The sequence below is a fragment of the Pollachius pollachius genome (genome assembly GCF_949987615.1).
Source record: "Pollachius pollachius genome assembly, chromosome: 15".
Lineage (NCBI taxonomy): Eukaryota > Metazoa > Chordata > Actinopteri > Gadiformes > Gadidae > Pollachius > Pollachius pollachius.
This window is the reverse complement of record NC_136948.1, coordinates 18015110-18034689: the sequence shown is the minus strand read 5'-3', so window position 1 is coordinate 18034689 and position 19580 is coordinate 18015110. Positions and strand designations below refer to the sequence as shown.

General features: G+C 46.7%; 1 protein-coding gene across 1 annotated transcript; it reads right to left on the bottom strand.

Moving 5' to 3' along the window:
• Positions 1–987: 987 nt before the first annotated feature.
• On the bottom strand, positions 988–18622 carry ttc7b (tetratricopeptide repeat domain 7B). Its single transcript, XM_079752525.1, has 21 exons — positions 18496–18622; positions 17079–17233; positions 16719–16794; positions 16540–16632; positions 15787–15953; positions 15437–15558; positions 13970–14048; positions 12432–12610; positions 12278–12341; positions 11731–11868; positions 11459–11647; positions 10689–10806; positions 10484–10541; positions 10237–10309; positions 9199–9359; positions 8584–8700; positions 8089–8186; positions 4226–4366; positions 3111–3313; positions 2834–2907; positions 988–2276 (listed from the first exon to the last, which is right to left on the bottom strand). The coding sequence occupies exons 1-21, from the start codon at positions 18614–18616 to the stop codon at positions 2129–2131; spliced, it is 2574 nt and encodes an 857-aa protein (XP_079608651.1). The 5' UTR covers positions 18617–18622; the 3' UTR covers positions 988–2128.
• Positions 18623–19580: the final 958 nt, after the last annotated feature.

Genomic DNA, 19580 nt, shown 5'->3' with positions numbered 1-19580 from the left:
AGTGCGAACAGGTTTCCTGAGGACTATCAAAAAAAACTAAAGCTCCACTTTCAGATAAGGGGTTGCTAGGAAACAGAGCTGGATTGAGGTGAGGGAGGAGCTGCTGAGTGAGTTATGGTTTTGGTGGGGTTGGAAAAGAACGGGACAAATATGTCTGCCAGTGCTTTAATAACTAACCAGTAATGTCCGCACCCAGCCACCCTCGTCACACACACATATGGGCGGTTTATGCATTCACAAATTTGACCTCCCAGAGTTATTCAACGGTCTAAATCATGTCTGAAGTTAAACTCAAACATGTACAAATACCAAAAATATTGTAATGTGTGAACACGTATCAAAATTCAACAAGGCTCACTTGCGTGATGAATGAGTTTGAGAGGCCCATTAGAAGCCTGAGGGTGTTGAGGTCACTGAGCACTGGGGAGGTCCAGACTGGTTACTGACACCACTAGTCTGGACCCCTGTGTGTGTGTGAGAAGGGACAAAGAGCTGAGAGGAGCACACAGGGATTCCTGACACTGAGGCACAATGGGCGTCAACCTGTGTGACCGGTTGAGTTAATCCTCTGATGACATGAGGCTCCAGGCCCACTCATCACCTGCACCCCAGACACACCACAGAATGACGGACCCAACGCACACAGCGCCACAAACAGCAACAGTTTGAGAATGTGAAAAAACACCTAAAAACAAATGTCCTTTCAAAATGTAACATTCTTTATCACAGGCAATCCCAATACTCTTCTGCATCTCCTATTTCAGCCACAAGACACCCATCGTGGCACTGGGCTGACTCCAGCCACTGCCCCCCCCCCCCCACACACACACACACACACACACAAAGGGAAAAGTCTGAGTAACATAATTCTCCGGAAGAATATAAATATTGACTTTAAAATGGAGGAATAATCATTATATTACACAGAACAATAAAACGCACAACAAAAATTATAAAACTTTAAATAATTGAGACATTGAAGAAAACTAAATAGAAAAAGAAAATATTTATTTGGCTGGAAGTTACAGAGAACTGAAGCAGACAGTCACTATAGGGGGCATTTATACACACAACAGGAAACACAAGTCCTGATTTAATTGATAATTTATACATCTTGATTTTCACAAAGCGCATGGATGGCTATGGAAAATATAGTACTAGCGTTAATAGCTCTAGATTATCTGTACGAGATACAGGTAATTAGCAGGTAGCCTGTGTAGACTCAGCAGGTCTTTTTTTGGCATTCACATAAATGTGCACATATCTCATGTCCTCCTGTGGTCAATGGGGAACACTACAGGTTGACTCTCATAGAACTGGCTCGGCTAGTGACACAAAACGTCATTCCGCGATGCATGTTTCTGTGTGTGCATGAAACTCACATGTATGTGTGAGACACACGTGTGCAGGAGGGTGAAACATGTGTTAATGGCATAGGTTCTTCTATGCATATTCTAAAACATCGAAAACACAAGACTAGGTAGCAGGATAGCAGTGCTTAACTTAACAACGATATTAACAACGGTAACAGCGGTATTGGACATACAAATATACACAGGCAAAATGTCAACACGCATCCTGTACACACACACGGATGTAAATGCACGAACAAGGATGAACACACACATACACACACAGTTACTAGCATGCAAAATGGTTGATGATTCATTAGGGTGAGTGCATCAACACAAACGCCACCAATTGGAGAATGGGAATGGGCGACCGTATTGACATGGCAACCGCACTGGCATATAGATGCTTTACAGTCTCGGGGGGGGGGAAGGGTGACACAGCCGGGTTAAGAACACATCCTGAATGCCGTTGTGCCTCAGCTTCGTATTTCTGTGTTTCTAAAGATGGCCTGGCAGTCAAGAATGCATTTGTATGAGTATGAGTATGAGTATGAGTGTGTGTGTGTGTGTGTGTGTGTGTGTGTGTGTGTGTGTGTGTGTGTGTGTGTGTGTGTGTGTGTGTGTGTAGTGTAGTGTATACGTTTGCTGTAGGTGAAATCGTCTCGCATAGCTGGAGCTCATGGGTGTGACTGCAGTGCGTGGTTGTGTGTTAGTGTGTATATGTTTGTGTGAATGTACTGTAAACGTGTGTGTGTGTGTGTGTGTGTGTGTGTGCCTCATAGCGCCCTGGGGATGATGGTGAAGGGCAGCACGGGGCTGCTGGCCTCTAGCTCCAGGGCGGCCAGGAAGCACTCTGTGGCGGCAGCGGCGTTGCCCTGCGCCTGCAGCACCTCTCCCAGGCTGTTCCACACGTCGTGGGCCGTGCTACGGAGGGAGGGGGGGGGGGGGGGCAGACCACAGGAATCAATCAACCTGGCCGCAGTGTTTGGTCGGATTGGTCGTACTATGTGATGGGGTTTAGCAATGTCTTATCCTTGCTATCTTTGTTGTAGACGGGTCAACTAGCGCTACCAACCTATCGATTGGTAGCGCTTGGTTCTGTGAACATCCTTACTGTACTAACAGCAATATATTGTTGTTTCTCTTTCTTCTGACAAATGTAATTATTGTCGAAGGCGAAAAGGATTTTGCATTAGCAAGTGCCCGTGGAAAGGCTAACACACATCAGTTGAAACTGGCTTGGTTTGAAAAAGCCTGTGGTGAATACAGACGCAGGGTCAGTGATGTGAAAACAATAATTAGTCCATAAAAGGATGTGCGTCTGCCTGGTAACTCTATATTTGGAATCTTTTCAAAACATTAGCGAGCGGTGTGGTATACTTCAAATAAACAACGGCTTCAAAATGTTAATCCAAGGCACCAGCGCACAATAGTGTGCATTACCGGGGAACCAACACACACACACACACACACACACACACCTGTTGACCTGCACGGCATCTCGCAGCACCTTCTCTGACAGACTGTAGCGCTGGAGCTGCTGTAGGATCAGACCCTGGACCCACAGACGGAGACACACACAGTGAGATTTAAATGTTTTAAGCATTTCTTTCTGCAAAATAAATGAAAACGTTTTGGCCCACAGACGGAAAAACATGCACGCGTACGTATGCACACGCGTGTGTGCATAAGCGTTAGTGTATGCGCTCGTGTGTGTGTGTGCGTACAGTATGTATGTTTGTGTGTGTGCGTGCTCACCAGCCGCTGCATGGTCTTGACGTGCGTGGGGCTGATGGACAGCGCCTCCTCGTACCAGCGCTTGGCCTCGTCCACGTTGCCGCGCAGCTCGGCCACCTGGCCCCTCATGTACAGCACGTTGTGGGAGGTGGGGAAGAGGTTGGCCGCCTCCTGGGTGCACGCCGTGGCCTCGGCCGGCTTACCCATCCCCACGTACACCTCGGCTGGGGGGGGGGGGGGAGAGAGAGAGAGAGAGAGAGAGAGAGGGAGAGGGAGAAGGAGAGTCAGAGAGAGACAGAGAGAGGGAGAGAGGGAGAGTCAGAGAGAGAGAGGGAGAGGGAGAGAGAGAGAGAGAGCGGGGAGAGAGACAGAGACAGACAGAGAGAGAGAGAGAGAAGGGGGGGGTTCAAGTAAAGGCCAAGATGGGGATGGCTTCGGGGTGGTGAGGTAATGGGCCACTTTCAGCTCCCTTGCTTGACTGGTGACCCAGAAGACCCGTAGGCTATGCCTGGCTTTTATTATTTTCCTCTTTTTCTAATTCAAAAAACGAAATGGGTAAAATACAAAACCCACAGCAACACAACTGAAATGACATCCCTTATCAGTATGTGTGTGCACTAAGCACAGGCCATTGAAAGTTCTGCTGTGGCGTCAAATTGGCTCCCGGTAAAGTAAAACCAAACCCAAAGGAAACCCTAATACCAAACTCGACTAGATCTGAAAGCCAAGGCCTAAAACCCCACCCATATGAAATCCTTAGCCTAACTCTATAACAAACTCTAGAATCATAACAAAACCCCAACCCGATACCAAACTATTGAACTGAAAACCAAACTCTAAAAACCAACCCAAACACACAAAGGGAAACCGAAGAATTGTATTCATTCATCAGTATTATCTTTGTGTGTGCGCTAACCACAGGGTATTGAAAGTCCGGCTTATGGCTCAAATTGTCTTCTAGTAAAGTAATCTTAACAACCACACCCACTGCTATTCATTCACCAGAAACCCTTATCCAAAGTGACGACTGTCCATCTGCTCTTTGACCTGAGAAAGTACTCTGCCTTTACTTTTGGGCTGGTAGTGTCGGGTCAACTATGCGGCGGTGGAGTTCCACAATAAAAGCGTGCGGGCACCTGCATGCAGCCAGATCTGGGCCAGAGTCATCCAGGGGTGGAGGGGCCCCTGCTTGGGGGCGCTGCTCTGCAGGGACGAGGCCACCTCCGACAGGGCCTGCTCCACGCGGCTCGCCGCGATGGACGTGGCGTGGACCGAACCTGGGGACACAAACCTGAATGTATTGAGCTGGTGAGCACCGGGCCCTGGGGTCAACAACAACACAAACAAAGACACACACACACACACGCACAAACAAGGTTATTTCACACCAGAGGAGAGCGCGTTGTTAGACGAGGGGAAACCACACGACGTGCGGAACACCGTGCATGGCTCTGACCGCTGAAGTCATGAAACGAGGATCTGCCCTCTGGGTTTGTGCTGAGAGCAACCATTACTCTATTAGGATCTGCCCCAGGTTTGAATGGTAAAGCGGAACGTGTGTTTTCCTGTGTCTGAGAGGAAGAAGAATTGGAGGATTGTGTCACTCACACGCACACAATCAGCTACACACACACACACACAAACACCCACACACACACACACACGTTCTCTTCTGTGGGATTAGTGCGTAAAGAATGAAAAGCTGCGCAGCTTGCGAAACAGGTGAAGTAGCGTAGTCGGCTTATGACTCACGAGACAAAGCTGTGTAAGCCAGGGCACAGGAGCCACTGCTCAGCTGGTCACTCTGCAAGATAAACTCCCTGCAAGGTATCGTAAAGAGTCAGCTAGGCTACGTTGGCTCACACCTGAGGGATGGGTGTCTTGGAGGTGGTACCGGCATTGGGCTGGTTTTAACTGAAGCCATGTCATGTTGCCACACAAAGGAATTGTGTCACTTCGCTTGACAATTTGGTATCACATTGAATACTAAGAAGAATTCTTCCCTGCAGTACTGCCAATGATATCCTTATAGATAATAATTTAATGTGTTTCAATTAAGGTGTGTGTAGGTCTTATAAGGCTTGGCAGCTAAACAAATATATATTTGTCTTTTTGTAATGGAATTGTTTGACATGAAGTTGCATAAAATGGAATAGGATCAGGTTTGAGTCTATATTGGTTCAAATGTTTGACTCACAGCACTTAATGGGCCACACACACACGCACGCACACACGTGCGCAGACACGCACACACACACACACAGGTTTGCAGATACAAAGGATAGATGGACTAAAGCCCCCGATAAACTCAAAATATGAATTTCCAATAAGCAGATTTCGGCGGGGGACAATACAGTCATTGGTTGTTATTGTCCCTTCTTCAACGTGCAGAATCCTTAACAATATCAGCAAGTCTTCGAAATAAAGGGTACGCATTAATCCCAAAATATTTTTACAGATACCCAATATTTAAAAGGTACTGACATCTGACATAATAATTCACCTGGTGTTGTTCATCGACTGCAGGCGCTGTATTTCGGAAGGCATGTCATAAAAGTTTGAATATTTTGACTGTGCACCCTGCGAAGATAGCAACCCTAGGCAACGACTCTGTCGTCGCCTTTCTGTCCCTGAAGTGGCCGTTGGTTTGTGTGTGTGTGTGTGAACACACCATTTGTCTGTTTTATTTTCAGCATATCGGTGCCTTGAGAGCCAGATGGACGGCAGCACAGACAGATGAATAAACAGGGAGATGTTAGGGGACAGCTTACTAACATTAATCATGGATAGATAGGGAGATGTTATAGGATTACTTACCAACTTAAAACATGGATAGACAGGGAGATGTTAGGGGACTCTTTACTAACTTAAAACATGGATAGATAGGGAGAGGTTATAGGAATACTTACCAACTTAAAACATGGATATATGGGGAGATGTTAGGGGACTCTTTACTAACTTAAAACATGGATAGATAGGGAGATGTTAGGGGACTCTTTACTAACTTACAACATGGATAGATAGGGAGATGTTAGGGGACTCTTTACTAACTTACAACATGGACAGACAGATGGATAGATAGGGAGATGTTAGGGGACTCCTTACTAACTTAAAACATGGACAGACAGATGAATAGATAAGAGAGATGTTAGAGGACTACTTACAAACATAAAACATGGAGGGAAAACCCAGAGCACTACTGTCCTGAAAGCCGCCTTCGGAAAGAAAATTGATTGGAAAACAAACAAAACCCAAAACAAAATCAAAGGCATGGTCGTTAATGAATGACAAGACAAAGAAAAAGAAGACAGTGGAATAAAAGCACCAGAAGCAAACAGGTCAGAGGGTTAACTCCCAGCCGCTGGGACACTGGGTACTCACAATGTTGTGCGTTTGTTCGTATGAGTGATTATATTTCATGTGTTTGTGTGTTGTTCACGAGATACCGAAAAGGACCGTTGGCAACTCCATTCAACCAAGAAATATAAATACAACTACAGGAAAATGATGTAATACCCTGTTAGGGTGTGTTACTCAGGGGTGGTCTGCAGTGTTGGGGGGGGGGGCTGAGGGGTCTGCAGTGTGCGAGGCTAAACTGATGACCTGAGCATTTCTGCATGTCTCCATTGCATATGCAACGGAGCCCAGCTGTCCTCGGCCATGCCGTGCGAGTGAGCGCCAAGCAGAACGATTCTTGATTAATGTGGTTAATATTTCATCAGCTCCACACCCTCAATCAGCCAGATTGAGCGAGCGTGAGCGAGTGAGTGCATGAGTGTGTGAGTGCACACACAACCACACTCACAATCTCAACCCATGTAATAATGATTGCTTCTGAAAAATCATTGTATACATTGAGCTATATGGTAAATGAAAAAGGTGCAGTAGGTAAGATTTAAGACCTCATCAGGCAGAGTGTCATTTGTTAGAAATGTCATAGCCATCTGTCAGCTATTAATGAGGGAAATGCTGTGAGAAGATCTGTGCTGGTTGTGCAACTGCCTCTGTATTCGATCACTTTGAATTTAGATCGATCCTGGCGCACTTCTGATCAATCCCGTCATCTCTTCCCTGATTGGTTCGGGGAATCTGTCTCGCCTATAAGTGGATGTGAACCTTCTGAAAAACAGAGGAACTGACTTTTTAAATCTCTTCTGCACTCTCTCTTTACAGTTCTCAAATCTTACCCAAAGCACCTTTAAAGCATCATTAACTCAAATGATTAAAACTTGAAAGTTATGGCACACAGACACACACACACACACACACGCACACACACACACACACACACACACACACACACACAGTGATGCCCACGTGCACTCGGCACACTCCACACCATGCTACTAGAGCATGGCCGCCTAACGTGGGAGGTGGATTACTATTGGTGGAGGGCTTTGGCCGGGCGGCGTGGTCGCAAAAGGCGGGACCTCGGGCCTTGGAGGAGGGCGGGGGGCCGAAGCAGCAGGGAGGAAGGGGAGGAGGGGGGGGCGGGAAGGACAGCTGCCTGGTGGCCGGGAGGGGAGGCGGGAGGTTGGCGAAGAAGGCGGAAGACGTGGGGGAGGCGGGGGAGTAGAGAGGAGAGGAGAAGGGGGAGGAGAAGGGGGAGGAGAGAGGAGAGGAGAAGGGGGAGGAGAAGGGGGAGGAGGGGGAGGGGCGGCCGGGGGACAGTGGCTCAGAGCTGGACTGAGAGGACGAGGAACCTGAGGCTTCCAAGAAATACACACACAGAAATACACACCACAGAGAGGATGAATGACAAGAGGAGGAAGGGGGACAAGGACGCAATACAATCCTCCTACAACCCGACGGGGGCGGGGTTCTGACACATTTCTACAAGCATCCTCAATGATGGGGTTCAGCGAGGAACAAGGAATAACCAATGTCAAATAGGATGGGGACCGCTGCAAGGGAACCTCACTGGAGGGGAACGGGAGCCTGAGGAGGTTGTGTCAGGACCACAGGGTGTGTGTGTGTGTGTGTGTGTGTGTGTGTGTACCAGTGTCTGGGTCGCTGAAGTCAGGTAGAGTCATGGCGTTGAGCTGTCGTCGGTCTGCTATGGCTCTGTCCAACAGACTGCTGCCACGCCCCGAGTCACTATGACAACCAACAAGCACGGTGAGCGATGCACCCAACCCACACACACGAGCAGGCGGACATTAAAAAACAACTACAGTTATAGGGCCCATGTTTCACCACCTATTTTGCCGAGCCCTGTGGCTTGGGGAGATCCCAAGTGGGAGTGTCCACCTAGATGTACGCTGGACCAGCCTACCCAATCAACTGTAGCAAACGGTAGGCTAATCTATCCCATCAGCTTGTAATGGCAGCGTTATTACAGTGAAACCTGGTTGTAGAAAAGGAGCCCTTTAAAATGTACATGAAGTAAGTTTGCAACATATGAGGATGTAGCGGTTAGACCTCTACTACGGTCAAGTGACTGGTTTCTGGGACATCAAGGGCGTGTGGAGGTGTGTGTGTGTGTTGGTTGTACCTGGGGTTGGTGAGGTTGTAAAAGCTCTTCCAGATCTCCAGCATGTGTTTACAAGAGAGGAGCGCCTCCTCCGGTCCTCTACACAGGGTCTCCAGCTTCACCTTGGTGTACAGCAGGCTGGCACACACACACACACACACACACACACACACACACACACACACACACACACAATATCCAACCATCATGAAAATATGTTTTGTGGCTATTATCGGGGAAGAAAATGAGCTGACAACAACAACAAATGACAAAATGTTTCAAGTAGCCTTTAGAATTATATTGATGCATGATATGACGAATCTATGTAAGTCTGTGTGCGTGTGTCTGTGTGCGTGTGTCTGTGTGCGTGTGTATGTGTCTGTGCATGGTTCTGTATGTATGTGCGTGTGTGTGGTTCTGTGTGCATGTGATTGTGTCTGTGTCTGTGTTTGTGCGTCTGGTTCTGTATGTCTGTGTGTGCGTCTGGTGCTGTATCGTGTTCTGTGTGTCTGTGTGCTTCTGATTGTGCGTGCGTGCGTGCGTGTGTGGGTGCGTGGGTGCGTGGGTGGGTGCGTGCGTGCGTGCGTGCGTGCGTGCGTGCGTGCGTGCGTGCGTGCGTGCGTGCGCGGGCCTCACTTGAAGTTCTCTGGGTACTCTGAGAGGGCCATCTCAATGATGTTCAGGGCGTCGTGGTAGTGCTTCTGGGCGGACAGCAACAGGGCCAGAAGGTGGAGGGAGTGGACGTCGTCCCCCTGCAGCTGCAGAGCCTGCCTCACGTAGCCCAGCGCCTCAGGGATCTACACACACACATGCTCTTAGAAGGGCATTCCCTTCAGAGATACACACACTCTTAGAGGGGCCTTCAGGGATACACACATAGCACTCTTCACATATAGCGCTTTTATAGGGCGGGTACGCTTCGGACCCAGCCCGATTCTGTCGGCCAATCAACGGACGGCGTGTGTAGCTCGAACGTCCCAGCACCCTTTCAGGCATCTCAGTACCCCAACGGAGGAGTACTGCGGTGGCGAGTACGGCTCAATACGGCTCAGTCCGGGTCACGCCCACTTTTGGCGGTGGAAAGTGCCGCACCTTTGCGAAGTGAACCGAGCCGCACCCTCCGGTGGAAACATGCCATTAGAGGGGCATTGCCTTCAGGGACACACACACACACACACACACACACACACACACACTTTTAGAGGGGCATTCCCTTAAGGGATCCTCACACTCACACTCTTAGAGGGGCATTCCCTTACGGGACACACAAACACACACTCTTAAGGGGGGCATTCCTTTCAGGGACAGGGACACACACACACACACACACACACACACACACACTCTTAGATGGCATTCCCTACAGGGATCCTCACACTCACACACTTAGAGGGGCATTCCCTTACGGGACACACAAACACACACTCTTAAGGGGGGCATTCCTTTCAGGGACACACACACACACACACACACACACACACACTCTTAGATGGCATTCCCTACAGGGATCCTCACACCCACACTCTTAGAGGGGCATTCCCTTCAGACACACACACACACACACGTTCTTGGAGGGGAAGTTCACCTGCTACGCTAAGCGAGTGTGCAAGCTGCGCAGTTGAATAAAAGGCCGTTTTTCCTCTTGTATATTCCTTAAAGATTAGAGGCCATTACCTGTCTGGAGACAGCCAGCTGCAGCGCCAGGTAGAAGGACGCCAGGTGATCAGTGGGAGATAGACTCTGTGCCCTGGAAATCCAGACAGACAGGCACGTCAACAGTCGGTCGGAAGATAATAGTAAACATATAAATGTCTTTACCAAGAAATGATGCAATTAAAAGATGTCTTCCAGAAGGGCTGATCCAGTTAGACTTGGCATGTTCCTTAACAAACAACCACGAGGACACTAGGAAAGTACAAACCTCTGGAACGCTCCCAACGCTTTTCTCTGGTATTCCTCCTGCGTGCCTCGCAGGGATGCTGGAGCGAGAGAGAGAGAGAGACAGAGAGAGAGAGAGAGAGAGAAAGGACAGGAGAGAAAACAATCAAAAGAAAATTTAGAACTGGCTTCCAAAGTGAGGACATGCCTAGCACATTTGACGAGACGTGACCTGAAGGCAGCCTCACCGTCGGTGGCTTTCAGGCTGTACACCAGGCCGGCGGCCAGGTAGCCCTTGGCCCTGAACTCTGCAGCCTTCTCCCCCATGTCCACCACCATCTTGGCGAAGCATTCCCCTTCATCAAGCTGCAACGAGCTCCGACCGGAAGAGAGGGGAACGAGACGAGGCGAGAGGCAGTGATGAGTGAGGAGAGAGAAGGTAGAGCGGGCATTCGTTTGTAAAAATCAACAGAAAGTTGATTGAGCGGAGAAGTAGCTCAGGAGGTTGAGCGGGTTGACTTGTAACCGGAAGGTTGTTTGTTCGAACCCCGGCTCCTCCTAGATGAGCGTCGAGGTGTCACTAAACGAGGCACCTAACCCTCACCATGTGTGGTTGTCAACACTGTCTGTTGTGAATAGTTGTACGTTGTATTGGACAAAGGTGTCTGCTAATCACCCTAGTATAAATATATATAAATAAAAACATCTATCATTACTACTCTTCAGACCTTGTACCTTGTAGGGGCACATGAATCCTGTGCTACGTGTAGCATTGCCAAATTCCTGCCGCTAGACAGCCGTAGCACCTTGTATCCACACGGTGACCCGAGACGGAACGTCTTAGTTCACACCAAGCACCGGGATCTATCCTCAGCCACCCATCAAGCGCGCTGGAAGTGTTCACGCGTCTTATTTTTAGCTGTGAATCTGTGATCCTGATCCCCTGCGACGGGGCCGCTCTAATGCCCCGCGGTGACCAGGAGCAATTAGGGGCCCGGCCTGGCTTAGCGTCCCTCACCCAGTGCAGGGGTCCGATGCACAGCTTGACGGCCAGCAGCGGGATGACGGGGTCCTCGGGTTTCAGCCGGATGCATTCCTTCAGGACCTTGACGGCCCGCGCCGACTTGCCGGCCGCCATCAGCGACAGCGCCAGCTGGTACCACAGGTGGAACTCCTCAAAGGCAAACTTCATGGCTCGTTCCAGGCACTGCAGACACGCAGAAGGAGACAGATGGGAATGACGTCATGTTTGACATGAAAACAATAGTGTGTGTGTGCGTGCGTGCGTACCTCAGACAGCATCTCGTACTGGCCCCTCCTCCCCAGGGCTATGGTGAGCAGGTCGTAGACCACGGACGCAGACTGCAGGCTGATGATGCGGTCGTTGTTGTGCTCGGGGATCCTGCTCAGCACTGCGTCTCGGTTGGCCTGGGGAGTGTGGGAGCATTTTAAGGGGTCTTTATAGTACACATGGCCCGTGACGACAAACTACCAACCACTGAGCCACTATTTTTTTTGTCATGCACCAACACCCTGTGCTTCAGGCATGATGAATTCGATAATGGCATTTCCTTTTCGTCGTTGAGATGGAGATGGTGGGTTTTCCACCGTCTTCAGACTTTTATTTTAAAGCCGCAGTCAGCATTTATGGCTGACTCCACTTTGTTTTGAATACATTTGGTTCGAGTCTCATGGTTCTCACGCATTCAGGGTCAAATCCCAACGGCGAGCCGTCACACGCGTGCATCAGAAGCGTGGCTCTATAAAAAGAATTGCATCCCAAAAAAGTGGGGCAAGCGAAAAATGCAGGTTGCAGGCGGGGTTTGCTCCGTCTTACCATGGACTCGCTGATGAGGAGCAGCAGCAAGGCCTCCTCGGTGTTCTCCTGAGGACAAAAGAGACTGAGGGAGGGCGAGAAAGATTAGGAGAAAGGTAAGAACATCGAACTTGAGCTTGACTGTTATGGTTTGATTGACGTTCCCCATCCGTACTTCTCTCCGGAGTAGATTCTCGGGCGGCGGCTGAGGCTGTAGGTCTTGTTGCTGTGGGTGTGTCCTTGTTGTGACGGGTCATCCAACGGGGACACAATGGGCGGGTCTTCCATCGGAGACCAGTAGCTCTGCTCACACATCCCCCTCAGCAGGATCTCTGCTAGCTGCCTGGCGATGGTCTTAAGCAGGAAACACACACAATCATTTTGAATAATTTAAAAGGAATCACTGAAAACCTCTTTTAATCTCTTCTTCAGCCCAATCCGAATACTTCATCAGTAACATGACTTGTGCGTCACACTTATTTCTCAGTGAAACTAGGAGGTCAGGTCAGGGAAACTTTTACCAATGATAAACAACATTTTTACAGCACCACAACCACGGAAATGGTAAGGCAAGCAATGCCATGCAGGGCTCCAGACTGCAACCAAATGGTCGCAAAATATGAGTGTGCGACTGAATTTTACATCTGTAAATTTGCCAATTTCTATTTTTTAATTTATTACACGTTAAACGGGGAAGAGGCGCGTCAACGAATCCGGAATCTGTAGCAGGCCAATGACTGTGAGAAGGAATGGCCACTGTTAGTGGCTAATGTGTGGAGGGGGAGGGTCATAGAGATTAAATATCGAGCGTGCGTCAACGTCTCTGTGAGCACACTATTGACTCGTTCTTCGGACCTGCGGCTAGTGTGTCAGTGCCAGAGTCCTGCACGCTTTTTATTTTGCCAACCCGCACCCGCCCGTACCCGCAATAGTTAAAACCGCATCCGACCCGTGTTCCGACGGTAGCGTGAATTACATTCCACACCCGGCCAGACCCGCTATAAATTGATATCGACGCCCAAAGGAAAATTAGACACGTTAGTTGGAATGCCAGGGAATTACACTATGCGGTGTTTGGCCTGGTGCTTTAGATTGCTGTGCAAAAAAAGCACATCATCCACTGTTGACGGTTTTAGTTGACTCATCTGCTCCTGAATAACATCTCCAGCACCGGAGAAGTCACGCTCGCAATCGCAAAACCCGCGTCTGACCCGCGTTGTTCAGGCGTCCGAACCGACGGATACATATTTCTCAAAATATGGCATGTATGGCATGTTGATTTACATTGTGTGCCCCTAAAATTTCTGGTTGTGCCCCTAAAATGTTCAGTCAGGGGTCACAGTGCTCCTAGTGAAAAAAGTTAGTCTGGAGCCCTGCCATGTGGCTTGGTGTATTATAATGCAGGAATGCCACATAAAAAGGAAAACCCCTACAAAATGAAACAGGTCATAATCGGTAGATTGGCTTTCCTGCTGTCCTTGCAAAGATTGTACCTGCTCTCGGCAAAAAAAACACCCAGGATCAACCAACCAAATGCTGCCTTTAAAACGAATTGCAAAGGTTACTTTGCAATCAAATTAGGGAAATAAATGACCAGTAGGGGGCGATATTTCACCAAGTATTTTTAATACTTAAGTTTGTCAAAGTTCACCAAATCCATTACATCATTATGAAGGAGAGCATACTATTGCAAAAATACCCAGGCTCCCTCACCATGCGTAGGTTCTGGGTGGTCCGGGTCTCCACGGCCCGTAGGATCTCCCTGAATCGGCCGACCCCCCGTGTCAAGTTTCTATGAAGACCCCAAGAAGTACAAGTTAGATTGCAATTAACAAAAGTACAAACAAATTGAAAAGAACACAAACAAATAAATATACACGCAAATGTAAGGTTTTCATTGCCTTGGTTTTCCCCTGTATAGGACGGTATTACTATTTGTGAGGCATGCTACTCTGCATTGACTTCACTAAATATGCCATGTAGGTCACAAACAACCAAATAACCTCTGAGTGTTGCAGCCTCACAAAAAGGGTCACTACAGGGCTGCTCTACAGTGGAGACATCTCCCAGTCACACAGTCTAAAAACAAGGCAGGGAGGAGCTACTCCGCTTGGAGCAGGCTTAGGTTAAGCTCAAGCGTTGCCTCAGGATTCGGCCCTGCAACTAAAAGGGATGGGGATGATGATGATGATGATGATGTATGGAGGGGAGGGGAGCGGGGAGGGGGGGGGCACCACTCCACTACACCTACTGTCCCAGCCTGGGAGTCTATATTCCGCTTTGGTACCTACTTTCGATCTTTACACGTGTGGGACCTTGTGGAGTGGGTTTAGTCACCAGGGGAAGAAGATAGCGGGTTAACATTGAGGAGGCAACCAAACTAAAGACCAACGGACGTGACAACATCCGTTGGATTGGGCTCTATGAATGATTATTTCCACTACCAGTGTTTCACCTGCAATTGTACAGAATGAGACAATTGAATACACGGGCTAAATCTCAGCGAGAAATCGTTTGGTAGAGCTTTTATTGGCGGGAAGTTTCCAGTCAGATAAATAGATTTACAGATTGAACTAACAAAATCTGGAGTCTATTTCAAGTCTGTTGGACCTGCTTTATAAAAACCACACTAGATCTCTTTTGGTTATGCAGTTTTTTTTACCCACTTTTTAATGTTGTAGAGCTGGTGAGATACACTTCTAAGCAGCGATTTTAATCCATTGGGAACATTGAAACGTTAGACGTCTAAAGTTTGATTGCATTCTCATTTGGCTATTGTTACTGCTTTGTAATTCCCTATGGTGTAGAAATTGACCCAACAATGGTTCTACAGAAAGGAGAGCTGCTGCCCGAGCACGTCTTTTAGTTCACCGCTTCACATCGCTGTAATTCAGAGCGTGAATATATGTTAAATATCCAATATCGTTCCGACGAGAAACACTTTCAAAATTACTTCAAAGTTGGGTGTTTTTAAGGAATCAAGAGTGTTACTCACTCTCCTCTAGTTACAACAATAGTTTAAGTACTTTGAAATTAAATGAGCAATTGAAAAGGGGTAACTAATCAAATACACAAGAGTAGCCGGGCCTTTCTTCGGTGCATGTGTGAAAGCTCTCCGTCACCTCTCCAACATGGCTTCGTTTAGAAGCCCGGGACCCGTCTCACTCTCCTTTCTCTCACCCGTTTTTGAAGTGGATGACGTGGGCCCTCTGCAGGCCTGTCTCCAGGAAGTAGCCCAGCTCCTGGTCGTGGGCCGCGGGCCCCGGCTTAGGGCTGCGGTTCTGCATCCCTGCTGACAACGCCTGTGGACACAATGTGAAGACACGTACAACAAATGACCAAAAAAATCCCTTCTGCAAACATACGCACACAATATCCTGCTCACAGAACCCTGAGCCATATAGGCCCAGCCTGATGTAGAGTTGTGTCAACATGATGGCCAACACACACACACACACACACACACACACACACACACACACACACACACACACACACACACACACACACACACACACACACACACACACCTTCTCGACCTCCTGCAGATAGAGCAGGGCGATGTCTCCTGACTTCTCGTAGCAGGTGATGATTTCCTGGTCCCGCTCACTTGCCCTCCTATTGGACAGCGCCGGTGACCCCGTGTTGTTATTGGACAGCGACGGAGAGGCTGTCGGGACCTTCTCCAGACACAACCCTGATCCATGAGAATAGTATAAGTACAAGGAAAGCAGGGATGGAGAAAGTTTACAGTCACTTAATTCATCTTGCCAATTATGCGCTTAATGATCCCCGCCTCAAGCAACAGGATTGGTCTAAAATGATATGAAGCAAAAGGAAAAGAAACTTCCTGTTAACCCAGATTTGAGCTTATCTGTCATCAAACTTCAGGAATTTATCTAAAATCTGATGATTGGTTTGACATCATATACTGTATTTTGCTTCCTCAGCCCCTACTCAGCAGTTCTAATTAGCTGCTCAAACTTTAGTCTACCGCATGGGATTGAATGACATATTTAGGGATCAAAACTAAATGGACAAATTAATATACATTTATCGTCAAGAGTATTACAATATTTAACTATGTAAATAATATAATGACATTATGCAAGACAGAACTGAGTCATCAAAGTTCCAAAGGCTGGCGTTTCTCCCAGTCAAAATGGTTCCCTTGGGATTGATGAGGTTATTTCAATCCAATCCTTTGGACTAGCACATACTCAGAGAGGCTACAAGCTGGATTCCAGTCTGTACATGGGTCAAGCTGTATACATGTTCTGTACCTTTAGTAGCATAGGATTCTGCGATTATGGACAGTCTGTAGACAGGCGCTCCTGCCAGCTGTAGCTCGTCCAAACTAACCCGGCCATAGTGCCCTGTCAACACACCAAATCAGACATTAACAGAGCTCTGTGTGGACGGAAAGGGGCGACGTTGGCCCAATCAAAAAGGTGCATGTTACCTAAGGCATCTCTGTACTCTCCCTCCACATAGCAGAGTTTAGCCATCAGCAAGCTGGCCTCTTGCAGGTAATCGGACTACAGTGGGGGGCAGGTGAGAAGGAGAGAAAGAAGAAAAAGGAGGCAGGGACAAAAAAAGTGGTAAACAACTGTACAATCAAATTATGTTATGTCGTTTTTAGAAAAACTTTGGGGTATAGTGAGACAGGCACATCCAAAATCAAGGACTCTAACAGCCTCAAATGTCAGCGCAATAATGCAGATCTTACATTCAACACAAACTGAAGACTTGGATACACACCAGATTGAAGGATACACAAGCAGCCAGCAGCCCAGATTGCTATCCAGACCTGCATGCTCACCTTGAGGTTCCCTCTGTCCAGGGCCGCTGTCAGGTGTTTCCTGACCTCCACCAGCTTGGGCCGGGGTCCCCTGGGGCTGGCACCTTGCTTAATGGGATTCTCCTTCAGATACGTCTGGAGCTTACACTCTGCCAGAAGTAGCTCGCCCAGGTCATCTGTGACACACAAGCAGCAGTTTTTCTTCATTTAAATCTTATCACAAACATTTTCAATATATATTTGTATTATAGATGTGTAGGACTAACTATGATATTTATTTTTATTTTGAGAAAAAAATAAAAAATGATATATTTAGGTTTTTCAAACAACCTGATTTTGGTGCTGCATCAATATTGTGTAGGCTTCCTTAGATTATCCTGACATTTTTCTTTTCTATATCACCCTAGCCTCAAGCAATAATCCTGTTACTAATGCTGAGCTGTGAGACCCTATGACGCATATGTTACAGATCCAAGCATAATCCTATGAAGTATTTATATGACTGAATAACAGGAGACATCTTCAGGTATAGACAGATTTGTATGTAGTGAGGGCTGTATGGTTTACTCTTCAAAAGTGCTAACTTGTGTCATTATATTGAAGTATTTGTGACTCTACTGACTCTGAATAAAGTATAGGTCTAAACATGAATTCTATTTTGGCGTGCTGATGGCAGGACCAAAAGGACCAAATAACCAACAGTGATGAACAAGTCTGAGGGCATTATATAATAATAATAATAATAATAATAATAATAATAATGATGAAATTAAGTATTTCACTAGTAATGCCCACATAAGTGACAGCACAGAAATATTGAAATACTGTCAGCTTAAAGAGCTTGCCCATACAAACTTCTTGCAATCAACCAATTATTTTTAACTAGTGCAAGTATCAAGGCTGTTTTATCCTCAAATTCATTCAACTCAGTAAGACAGAAAGAGTAAAAAAAATAATAATAATGAACAAACCAAAAATCGTTTGCGACTGGCACTAGTATCGAAACATGTTTATACAAATCACAGACAAACAACAACTCCATCGGTTTGTCCAAAGAACTAGCTTCCTGGGTCACCAACCTGCCACCGGTTTGACAGCTAGCATGGAAGTTAGCTGTCCCTCTTTTCAGATGATAAACGCTCCTCAAAAGTTTTCATGCATTGAATTAATTTCAATTAGATGGGTGTCCCATTAGACGGGTCGTCTGATTGCGATTAAGAAAGCCTTCTATTAGGGTTGGCAACGGCTGCTGTCAAATCGTTTCCATCATCACAATGGACCGTGTTGCTAGCTATACGTAGGTCGGCATTGCCGCGAGATGAACCCCTAAGACGCATGACACGGATAGGAAAGACCGAGGATGATGACAACCTTGAAGGCCGCAGAATGAATCTATGACTAGAAAACGGCATTATATCATTTTTTTTCAATGGCTTACCGTTGGATATTAATTTGGCCGACAGCTGTCGAACCAGCTCCGGTATTTTGTCCCACTGACACTCTGAGCGGCATCTTTCTATCTCCGTCTCTAGCCGAGAGCTAGACTTCCGTGCTGTCATTTTTCCGAGCGGTTAATGGGAGTGCGGGCTGAACACGGCAGTCTGCCCTGGAGGGGCTGGACGGCGGGCACAGGGATGCGTTCAGGGGGGAAACAGCAGTTCCTAGTGGACAAAAATAAGTACTGGTACTGGACCACTATCATTTATAATTTATATACAGTTTGTTTTGTTTTTCCTGTTTGTCTTTACTTTAGAATTTACGATAGTGTCTATTTTTGTTTTCATTCGTACTTTGTATTTTTATTGTATGGATCATATCCTCTGGTTACAAAGGAATTGTAACCAGAGGAAAACTTTATCATTAAGGATTAATAAAGTTGTTATCTATCTATCTATCTATCTATCTATCTATCTATCTATCTATCTATCTATCTATCTATCTATCTATCTATCTATCTATCTATCTATCTATCTATCTATCTTCTATCTATCTATCTATCTATCTATCTATCTATCTATCTATCTATCTATCTATCTATCTATCTATCTATCTATCTATCCATCCATCCATCCATCTATCTATCCATCTATCCATCTATCCATCTATCTATTTAATGCTTTGACGCGTATATTTTTAATTTCCTCTGCCATATTGATAGCTTTCTAGATATTGGATATGTCATTATTATTCATGTGATTCACTGTAGAGTTGAGATGACCATAAGATAAAAGCATATGCATTGTTTGAATCATATAGTCATTCAGCACATAGACTATAAACGTCAGATTCGGGGCTCGATAAAGTAAGTTACAATTATATAACAAGCGTTGGGTTATGTGTCTCAGCTACTTGTTACTTTCAATACACAATAGATTTCTACTTGCAAAAAAATACACCCACAGACATTTATAGTTGTATGTTATCTTTAGTCACATATTATAGGGATTCCCAACCTTTTTTCTTGCAAGGACCGGCATTTTTTTTGAGTTTCAGGCTCCCTTCAACAATACAATAATATAAAAT